Source organism: Stegodyphus dumicola, chromosome 12 (assembly GCF_044657685.1).
Source record: "Stegodyphus dumicola isolate Sdum_Otavi_A_Nest chromosome 12, ASM4465768v1".
Classification (NCBI taxonomy): domain Eukaryota; kingdom Metazoa; phylum Arthropoda; class Arachnida; order Araneae; family Eresidae; genus Stegodyphus; species Stegodyphus dumicola.
In genome coordinates this window covers 28,146,637-28,158,705 of record NC_140779.1, presented here as the reverse complement: position 1 = coordinate 28,158,705, position 12,069 = coordinate 28,146,637, and the positions used below count along the sequence as shown (strand labels likewise).

The following is a 12,069-nucleotide window of genomic DNA, read 5'->3' as shown; positions in this document are numbered from 1 at the left end:
ATTGATCTTAATGAAATAATAAATATTTTTCAGCTACTATTGCTGAACGATGAATCACTACAAATGTTGGCTTTTGCTACAGACATCATGGGATATCTTAACGAATTTAGCCGAAAATTACAAAGAAAAACAGTGCTCATGTGTGAAATGTATTATATCGCGTGATCATATCATTGGCAGTTTTTACTGTTTAAAACACAAATAACCTTAAACAGGTTTGACCGTTTTCCATTCTGTAAAATTTGCAAATCCTGGCAAAATCCTTATTTGAGTTAACGTAACACACCGAACAACGATTATTGTATAAGTTGTGTGTCAAGAATCAAAGTAATGTCCTTTTAACTGTTCCAAGAAATCCTTACTTCCAAAAACCTTTGCAGCGGACATATTTTCTGAACTTAAAATCTTTAAAACAAGGCTTTATGGATTTTCATGCAAGTGCAAAAGACATTATCCATATGGATAAATATATATTTCAAAGTATATTGGAATGTACAATCAAGAATTTTCTCTTATACCTTGAAACGGTAGTGATTGATCTGCAAAATAATTGTATGGTAAAAAGATATTTAACGAATTGGATCTAACCCAATTCTATAAATAACTTTCAGAAAATAAATACAGTAAATTAAAATCATTTGCATGAGGATTTATATCTATATTTAGGAGTACGTTTCGCTATCAGAAACATTTTAGAAAATGAAATATGTAAACTTAAATAGAGAACATTATTAACTGATGACCTTTAGGGAACAACATTAATGATAGGGATAATCTGAGTTAATAATACTCTATTTTGACGAAATACTCTCTCAAGGAGATAATTACATTCATTCCATAAACACAGATTTAACTTGTTCTATAATACTTTAATAGCAAATAAAAGCATTTTATTTCATTTTATTTATTTTAAGGTTCCATAAAGTCTATTAATTTGAAACACGATTTTACATTGTTTCACTTTTCATCCGATTCTATTGTCATTCGGAAAAGCTTAAAATATTATTCTTTTATGTTTAGTCTGTCCGTTATTTATTAACAAACTAATCTGTTTAAAAGCAATAGACACAATTCTTAAGAACTTCACTTTTTTACTTATTAATCGGACTGATTTAAATAAAAATGCATTTATTTTATGATATATCAAATTAAAACATTATACGTTTTTATAGATTTGCAATACATATTTTTTCACTCTTAAAGTGTACAAAAGATATGTAACGTTCTTATGTTAGTCTAAATGCATATTCATTTAATACCCTATAAAATGTTCAACTACTCCACCTGGACCATCTCTGTTGATAATCTCTACTCATAATTCGTATTAAACTTTAAAAGAGCCCTTAATGCTTGGCAGTCGTTAAAATCTGAGGGCTTTCAGATTATTTTAGGGGGTAAGCATCAGCAAAATGTGTAAAAATGTATCAATGTTATGTAAAAATATAACGTACTAAAACGTTTTTACCCCCTTTCCTTTGGTTTGCTTCGCCTAAGAGTTTTATGATTTGGCAGTTTTCAAAAAAAGGTTTCCGACCTTTGTGTGAATCAGAAATTTTATGCTAAGTGGTTAATTGCGTAAAATTTTTATCATACAGTGAAACTGAAAAACAACGAAAATGAAATTTAATAATTGCCATTATAAATAAAATAATAAATTGAAATAAACCATTAATATGCTTTTAATTAGAAATTTAAAATTTTTATTAGAATTTTATAATATTCCCTTATTTAAGGAGATATGAAGATGCTAATAATTTTTTCTTGGGGTACATTAATAAAATTTTACAATATTTTGTGAGATGATGGATTTTTTTTGTTATATTGGCTGTAGCGTGTCATTGGATACATCGAACAAACTTTTGGGTCCCCTAAATTTCATTGCAACACACTTCGAATGCGTAGAGTTTTGTGGAATATACCAGTCTAAGTTTCTGTTTTCTTTAATTTAATTTTAATTAAGTGCGCCATTTCTAAATAAAAAAGAAAATTTAGTATACAGAATTTTCTCATTTTAACATATAATTCGAAACTGTTTGTAATACATTGATTTTTATTTTGGTAGTTTCTTGAACTTAGAGACTTTTAATAAATATGTCACGTTTTATTAAATTTGCTTTTATATTTTAGATCCAGAAGCATTACCTCCCTATGGGATGAATCCTGCTTATCATGCGAATGGATTAATATATCCTCCAGGTCCTAAATTTATCCCAGGTTCACCGTATTATCCAGATCCTCGTTACGCAGCGTATGGAGACCCGCATATATATGGAGGTGAGCGCTTTGTTCCAGGTAATCACTAGCTAACTACTAATAATATTTTATACACTACAAGTAGAAGGAATATTTAGATCTTCAAATAACACCATAAATACACTGCTGGCCATTAAAATTTCAACACCAAGAAGGGTTGATCTGAAGAACGCCAAAATTACATAAAAGGAAGAAGTTGGGATATGCAAATGATTAGTATTTCAGCGCATTTAGACGACGCAGGAGGGTGGTGTGGTGTATTTAATTACGGCAAAGCACACTAGGGCTATCTGCCTAAGGGGAGGGATGCTTTTCGTGGAGGACTTTCTAAGGGAAACTGGCTCATATACACGTTACACATGGGGAAAACCACGAAAACGCCCATGCAGCCAGCCCGTTCGCGGGATTCGAACCTCGGACCGAACTACCAGTGTTCAGCGTCTTTACCGCTCGACCGCTGGTGGGCCGACGCAGGAGGGAGAAAAGACATGTGAAGCATTGCATAAACGAAAGGTTGTTTAATGAATTTATCATTCGGAAAGGTCGGAGTTTTCTCAGCATATCGTGTTATGCCTCCAATAAGAAGCTGAAATACTTACCAACTAGTTTCGAAATTCGATAGAGGAGGGATCGTTGCCTATCGAAAGTGTAGATTATCGCTCCGTGATGTCGCCGGTCGCATTGGTCGCAATCCAAGCACTGTCATGCGAATATGGGATCAATGTGTTGCTGTGGGTCATATTGAACGAAACTCAGCGCCCTGTAGTGACTAACGCCCGAGAAGACGGACATGTTGTGATGTCAGCCCTGCAAAATCATACAACCGCATTACGGACCATTAGTCAGGAAATGGGTATGTTTGCAGCAGGCCCAATATCAGCTCGTAAGGTGCATCGAAATTTGCACCAGCGTAGACTATCATCAGGGTGACCATTATTTCGACTTCCCTTGACAATGCAGCATAGCGAGAGACTGCGATTCTGGTGCGCCAAACGAAAAAGCTGAGTACAGGAGTAGCACAATATCGCCTTTTCAAACGAGTCCCGGTTCTGTCCAAATAGACCTCCCGTCGCCTGCTTGCTTTCATTATCACCATAGGGATCCTGCACCTGGTGTGATGGTTTGAGCAACCATTGGGTACACGGCACGCTCATCTCTAGTTTGGATCGACGCCAATTTGAACGCAGATGGGTACATTTCTGAAATCTTACTTCCAGTGGTTGTGCGCTATCTTCAGTGGTCTGCCAAACGCCATGTTTCAACAAGGTAATGCAAGAGCACATGTTGCACATCGTGTTCTGACCTTACTCAATACACAGCGTATTCGATTGCTGCCCTGGCCTGCACGGTCTGCAGATCTGTCACCCACTGAAAACATCTGGTCGTGGGTTGCTGAGAGACTGGCCCGCCAAGCTTCTCCAGCTAATGCGGTTGATAAAGTGTGGCATAGGCTTAAAGGAGCATGAAATGAGTTGCCCAGTTCTGTCATCCAAGCCCAGTTTGACTCCATGCCTAATGGGATAAGGACTGTTTAAGCTGCCAGAGATGGCAGCTGTTTCTAATAATTTCGCACCCCTGTAAACCTCCAAAATGATTACAAATTTAATAATTTGGTCTTCATGCCATTCTGTTTGCGTGCAATAAAACTATTTTTTTTATTTCATTCCCTTCATGATGTCGCAATTTTAATGACCAGCAGTGTATTTTAGGTTACATAAAATTATTAGAACTACCAGTTTTTGCAAAGTACGCTTAGAGAAGAGTTATCTAATATTTAAAAAGCAGAAAATCTGTTAAGGGGATCAGGTATTAATTTTACGATCGTTAAGGTAAATGATGAAAATAATTTTCATTATTTGAATCACTAAACACTCATACACCTTAAAACCCATAAGATCTTCTAATATGTGACTGTTGCAAGAATTGCGATAACCTATTTATTTTAAAAGCATTTACTTCCAACTTTTTACACCTGACTACATAATATAGCTGCTTTTTGAAATAGTAATCAGAAAGTTTGTGTTGCCGCAAATATTGTTATAATTTAATCCGCTTTGTGACACAATTTTTCGTCATGTTTCCACCTTGTGAGCACAGTTTAAAATATTCTGTTGCATTATTTAATTCCATATTTAATATATAGCTTTTATAACATTTGAAAACTACTGTGAACCAAAAATTCTAAGAATTTCATGTTAAATTTTTATTTTATTTGGAGTTGACTTTATAAAATGCATTTTATTAAAAGAATCTGTAATGTTTTCTTTCACAAAATGTTTTAATATTAAAATATTCATCAGATTTTTGGTTCAGTTAGAAAATAGTGTCCATATAAAGAATTTCATCCAATTTCAAGTATGCAACATTAGTCATTTAAAAAATATTATACACGCAAGGTGGAAATAAGACGAAAATTTTGTCACAAAGCGGATTAAATTACAAAAACATTTGTGGCAATACAAACTTTCTGTTTACTAGTTCCCAAAGCAGCTATATTATGTAGTCAGCTGTAAAAAGGTAAACGTAATTGCTTTTAAAATAAATAAAATATCCCAATTCTTGTAACAGTCACGTATTCGAAGATCATAATGGGGATTAAGGTTTATGAATCCCTTAAACTGAAAATGTAGAGCTTCAAGAAGTTGATAATTGTATTTAAAAAATAAATAGCCTGAACCAATTCACTTGGGTAACTGTAAGTTTTTTCCATAGATTCCAAAATTAAGCAATACAATTGTAAACATTGCTATGCATAAATTGCCAACGAATTTCTGACTATACGTACGGAAGATCCAAATGTAACAGAAAAAGTAAAAATTCATTAATTTGAAAAGAACGCACAGTAATATGATGTTGTTTTCTTAGAAATGCTTAGAAAGGCATGTAATAGCTTAGCAGCTGCTGAAAAAAATGGTCTTTTTCTCTAATCGTTATGTCTTTTGCTCTTGTGTTCCCACAGAGCTGAAATTAAGTGCGGCATCCTGTCTAATACGAACCAGGTATCCGTATTAGTTCCTCTTTTAACGACAGGTATCAAACGTTCTGTCTTCTAATTAGGCCCCTTTCTACTCTAATGAGGGTAAAATATCCAAAAATGGTTTAATATAGCAAAAATATCCTACGTGCTACTATTACGAACCCATTGCATAAGCCAAAAATGTTAGTGTCGGTGGTTCTGGCTCACAGTGTTCTTCACCATAAACGGCTTTTTTAAAGAATTCCACAATGGTGCATTTTGAAGCGTTTTTCAGTCTTTTTGGGATATCTACATTTAATGCAGCAGACTTAGATGTAGTGATATAGAAAAATATTGATAGCTTAGATGTAGAAATATTGCATTTCGTAGATGCTGAAAATGTGGATGCATTGTAAGGAACAATCTGGTAGCGGATAACATTTTTATCTCAAAACATCTATTGCGGCTTCCAACAGCTTAAAACACTACTCGCGCTTATTTCAAAACATTTATATTTTTCATAGCTTTACAGTAAGAAAAGAGCAGCAAGCAGAAATATAGCTAGGTTTAAGTGTAGAAGTCAAATAAGCAATGTTCAAGATGAAATCTTAATTCAGAATGAGTGAGTTTCGGTTTCCATTCAATAATTAACACTGCAGTAAAATTATAATTGGCTGCTTAAGTATTACTTCCGTGTATGGCATCAGCGTTATTGACTGCGATTAGCGGTTCCAGAGAACAGTAATTTCGCGCTGTATTAATTATTTCGTGTGGGTACTAATGGTTGAGAGCGTCATTTACCATAGCGATGTGTTTTGAGGATATCCAGAACAGTACGTTTATATATATACTGGGATTGAGATAAAAATTGCAAATTTGGATTCGAAATAGAAATATGAGTTCACTTATATGTCTCTCGCCCCAAAAAATAGACTAATTAAGAAAGTTTATCCATAAGTGTATTTCAAAGAATTAGAATGTAACCCATTAGAATATTAGATTTGAAAACCTCTAACGTATGGATGTGTTAACACATACTACTCGCCGAAAAGGCTCGCTCCTGTTATTTCGTAAGCAGATAAAGCTCATTTATTTCTACTTTTAAATGTGAAGGAGTATTCTTTGATCCCGCCAAGAGATGGCGTTAGGAGTCCATCTATTGACTTACTTAACCCTTCGCCTTCTGAACACGTGACTTGGGAAAATATTCTTCTTGTTGAAGGTAGAATTCGATGCACTACGCAATATAATTCTATTTAGATTCTTTGATGGAACTATTCAATTCTTCCATTTTGAGCCTTAATATTCGATTCAGGCATTTTAGCTTACATTCTATATATGTAAATATTAAGTTTAATTAAAATTTACGTAAAACCCTCCAGGCCATGGATTTCATTTTGGATTATGAGTGATTCGAATTTGATCTAGAACTTTCGTTTCATAAATGAATGAAACTTCCTGGTGATTTTATTTCAGACATGTGGCTACACGCGGCTTATTTTATTACAATTGTGTTCTAAAGATTTAATATTTATGTTGTGTTTGAAGTTTGTACGTTGGAGCAAAAGTAAAATATTTATGATATTTATTATGTAGAGTTTGGTTTACAGCCCCCTCCACAAAGAGTTAAAGAGGATGGAAAATGAATAATTTCGAACTGAAATTTATGTATCATGCAAAACGTTAGAGAAATCTCCTTAAACTCACTAACTATCAATGAAATCGTGTCTTCTTTAAACATTGTGAACCTCTGACATCTCACTATAATAATAGGATCACATAAACAAGTTAATTTGTTTATCTTGTTACATACATAAAAGAAACTTACGAGTACTTTGCTTTATACTTTCGTGTTTGAAATTACAAAGCGTTTCTTGTCACAGCAATTTTTGTGACATTGTTAAATTATTCGAAGATTTCTTCTTTGTATTTACATATCTGATATGATTGTCTTTAACTCTTTCGCATCGAGAGACGACCAAATCTGTTTTCAACAAACATCGAAAACGCCCGTGTTTACGAATTTGTTTTGGAATAGATTTCCTTTCCCCCTGCGGTTTCATCCATTGTGTGCAGTTTCACTTAGGGCCGGATTGCACGGGCGACTTCGATGCGAAAGAGTTAAGAGGAACCTTTCTCTGGCGTTGAGTCTTTGCAGTGTGTTTAACTCTTTCGCATCGAGAGACGACCAAATCTGTTTTCTACAAACATCGAAAACGCCCGTGTTTACGAATTTGTCTTGGAATAGATTTCCTTTCCCCCTGCGGTTTCATCCATTGTGTGCAGTTTCACTTAGGGCCGGATTGCACCTGCGAACGTCAATAGCTTTCCGTATTTCTCCTTTATTTGCTTCAAAAGAATGATTGACATGTCTTTTAACAACTCGCGAAACCAATGAGCCATACACTAACGTGGAGGGGAAAAGAACTAGGTAGAAAATAAACGAGGCGTTGGGGCGGTTTACCGTTGCCTGAATGAACGGGCGTTACGGGCGACTTCGATGCGAAAGAGTTAAGAGGAACCTTTCTCTGGCGTTGAGTCTTTGCAGTGTGTTAATTCTTTTGTTTGAAGAAACGAAATAATAATTTAAAATAATTTTTAGAGTGTTATTCGTTTAGAGAGCATGAATTGTAGACCCTTCTGAACATGAGATAGCGCATTCTTGCTATGTGTTGAAAACAGATAACTACCAACGAGGTTAGAACAACATTTTTATTTTAGCTAAACGGAGCAAAAAATGCGCACACTGGTATAACCACCACTTGTGGCGAAGTAACTTAAACAGAAAATATTATGTACAATTAGAATTAATCAAATTTCAACAACACCGCTGGCTTTTACTTCAATCTAAATCAGAATTATCAACTGCATTCAACAAGGTCGAGTCTAAAATATAAAATAATCTAAAAGTAAGTCTTTAGCACAAATATTAAATTACAGAGCTTGCAAACTTGCAAACACGCGGCATAAATCTCGCTCGCGGCATAAACTTATTCTCGGCGTAAACCCGCTGTTACTCATAACTAACTCTTCTACTACTAATTCTTCAAGTCGCTTCTCTTCGGCGAAAAATTTTTCTGACGATTAAATTTTGTTCTCCAGCTACCGTCGTTCATTTATCCTAGACGTGCGAAAATATCTGGATTTTTGCCCATACTTCTGCTTGTTGCTCTTGGGTACAATAGATTGATGAATATTTTATTTTACTGAGGTAACCGTAACGTGTTTTGAATGATTAGACTTCTTTAATTAAGCTCGTATTTCCAGATCACTATGTGTTCACGGAGCGTCTTCGAAGTGTGTGGTTAAAAACGGTTGCCAGGTCCGCCAGCCGCTTACCCTGCCTCTGGGTCGTGGAACTAAACTGTTTTATCCATGTCTGATTGTAAATTTACGTTACACATGGGGAAAACTACGAAAGCGCCATCCTAGCGAGCCGCCCACCAGCGGCCGAGCGGTAAAGTCGCTGAACACTGGTAGTTCGGTTCGAGGTTCGAATCCCGCGAACGGGCTGGCTGCATGGGCGTTTTCGTGGTTTTCCCCATGTGTAACGTGTATACGAGCCAGTTTCCCTTAGAAAGTCCTCCACGAAGGCATCCCTCCTCTTAGGCAGATAGCCCTCGAGGCTTTGCCATACTCACAAACACATACACATCCTAGCGAACCTTTTCGCTAGGAGTCGAACCAAGGTTCAAACTACCAGTATTCAACGGCTTAACCGCTTGGCTGCTTACAAGTTTCCTTCAGATTTATAGCTAATTGTAAAGAATGTAAATGCTATGAGTAAAAACACACTGAAACCGTTCTGAGACGTCCATCCGCGTTTCTATTTCATTTTGCTCTTCTGAGGAAGTGATTGTCTTAGAGAGATGATTAGTACAACTGTTCGTTTATGCTTTTGGAAGTGCTAGTCACTTTTGAAGTGGTAATCTTAGGGAGGTGGTTGCGATAAACTCTTTCATTATGTATTGAATATTTAAAATTAATTCTGGTAAAATACATTACAATGTAATTGGTAAAATACATTACAATTTAATTGTTTTAAATTATATTAAATCCTTCTTAGGGCGACTACACACGTGTTTAATTTATTTTGGTTTTCGGTGGTGGCCTTCGTCTTAGAGATAAATACTTAGTACATTTTTCTCACTTTTGAGAGTCATTGTATACTAAATTTTTAAATTCAAATGACGTGACTATAAATTACATTTTAATCAGTTTTTAAAAATGTTACGTAATTTTTAAATAAACCTCTTAAAATTGTCCTGGCTGTAATTTTATTTATTTCTTATTCAAACAATTGTTTCCTGTGCAGATACCTTGCTTTTAATTAAAATCAAATGCAGAAAATTATGCGATACTTAATAATAGAAAAAAATGAGTAATATTCTAATCACAAACCGGACTTTAAATTGCATCAGCAAAGGTTTGTTTTAAACTGCTTTCATACCAAACGCTCAGACGAAGTCAGGCGAATTCAGATGAATTATGCGACAATCACTGTTTCAGATAGCTACAATTTGGAGTTATAATACTACATGACGTTAAAGGGAGCCTTTAATCAGGATCTGACAATAACATCCCTCTATTTTTACTATTGCACAGGCAACAGCTCGTTTACCTTCTTGAAATCATCGTCAGTCTTAATCACCGGTAATCTTAAGTCATGATTGTTGTAATAAACGTTTTCTCCTAGCTTAGCTTGGCTATATTTCTAAACATGCCTAACTTTTTCTATTGCAAAGTAATGGTGACTTATTTTCGTTTTTTTTCCGATGCCCTTCTTACCGTTCCTTTTTTTCCGGGTGACAGTTTTCCTACAGGAGTGTGTCAAATGCCCTGTCTATTGACTAAGCTCCTTTTTCTCTTTAATGAAAGTATACATGCACATAACTGCAGCATTTGGGAAAGTAAAAGTCTTGAGACACATGTGGAAACTCCGCATAAACCGAAACGTTAGTATGGGTAGTGGAGGTACAAAGCGTCGTTCATCACAGAAGGCGTTTTCTGAGGATATCCGCAATAGTAAGTTTCGAAGAGTTATGCGGTGCATTTAAGGCATAATGCAACATCATCTACATTATCTGATTAAAAAATCTGACTTATGGATGAAAAATGAATAATTTTGAACTGAATTGTGCAAAACTGTAGTGAAATCTTGTTAGACTTACTGAATTTTGAACCAATTCAATAGCTTCTTTATAGCTCTGTGGATATCTGAAGTTTTACTGTAATATTATGATCATACAAACTAGTTCAGATAATTTCTTTAACTTGTTATATGCGTAAAAGAAACTTATTTTTATGGATAATTTGCTTTATACTTTAGTGTTGGAAATTGAAATGAGTTATTAATAAAGTTTTTGTCGTAAGATTTGTTGTTGCAGTTATTCAAAGTTTCATCTTTATATTTACATTTCTAAAATGATTGTCTTTCTCTGGCGCTGCTTCCTTTGCAGTGTATTAATTCCTTTGATTTGATATGTAAATAATGAAATAGTAACTTTTAATGATTGAACTCATTTTTAAAGAAATTTTTAATTTTCCTCCTATAGATAATCATTTTCACGGAATTCATGGAAACTACGGAACTGCAGGTTCGGCAGCCGCTGCAGCTGCAGCTGCTCAAAACGCTTATGGCTACATGGGTTATCATAACTATGGACTTCAAGGTAATAGCCAGGTTATAAAATATTCCTGTAAATATCTTAAATATATTTACTCAATTTTGGGAATTAGTAGTAGTTAGTTTGGGGAATATGCAAAAACATCCAGATTGTTCAACATCTATATTTGATCTAGAATAATTACTAAAACTCCTTTTTACGCTTAAACTTTACCTTTTAACCGATATATTTTGAAGATATATCCTGGAATTTGTTAGCAACTGTAATACGTTACACCGTAAATATCTAGTACACCTCTTTGCTGAGAGACTGAATTTCAAATGTATTCTCAACTATTTCAAGCCGTATAGGGTTTACCAATATAATATCATACATGCTGACATCATCTTCACCGTTCTTAAAATATTTTTTGTCTTTAAAACAGTAATCACAAGTAATAAAATGTACACCGATAGACTGTAGTCAGATCGTGAGAAATTTGTCAAGTTGGGAAAAGGTCTAAATCAGTACTCATCAGAATCGGTATTGTATTATCAAAATCTTTTGATTTTCTTCCTGGATCTTCTGAATTTGATTTTCGCTTCTTTTTCTCAATTTCGTTGCCCTCTTTTGCTCCATCTTTGCTTTTTGTATGAGCGTTTTATCGGCAGATTTCTCTGCTTTTCAGTCTTCTCGTCTTCTTCGGGTGATCTCTGGACTTTCTTTGTTTTGAGTAGTTTCTTTTGCTTATTTGTTGCAGGGAATGTTACTGAAGCGTTTTTAGTGGAGTTAGTATTTAGTTCAGCATCTTTAGCAACTGACTCTTCCTCGGGAATGTGCCTCTCTTCAGAATCTCCTTCTGCGGTGCCATTTCTCTTCGATGGCTTGAAATCTGAATGTGTTGTTTTTCTTTCCTTTAATCATGTACTAATTCGTCGGTGACAGCATAATTTTTATCCAAAATTTTGTAAAGCACATCATTTCGTAAGCGATAGACTTCATATGGCTTAGAATTTAAAACTTTCTTTACAGCTTTTATATTTTCATCAGTTTCTTGATCTTGAATTGTATTAAATGTTACAGCATCTTGAATTTCCATATATACAGAGCTTCTACTCAAAGTATTAACAGATTGCATATGGGTAGCAGATCTACTACGTTCGACTGTGTAAATTTAATCTTGTAACATTAATGCCCATCTAGATATTTTAATGTAAATTTTTTTCTTGTTCATAGTTTGTTTAAATGCTTTAT

At 34.7% G+C, this 12,069-nt stretch overlaps 1 protein-coding gene across 1 annotated transcript in view; it reads left to right on the top strand.

The window, feature by feature from the left end:
- LOC118191921 (uncharacterized) overlaps nt 1-12,069 on the top strand; it is a 208,081-nt gene that overhangs the window by 140,477 nt on the left and 55,535 nt on the right. The window contains exons 23-24 of the mRNA XM_085827585.1: nt 2,128-2,274; nt 10,765-10,881. Of these exons, the coding sequence (XP_085683711.1) occupies nt 2,128-2,274; nt 10,765-10,881 (264 nt within the window). The remainder of the gene's footprint in view (nt 1-2,127; nt 2,275-10,764; nt 10,882-12,069) is intronic.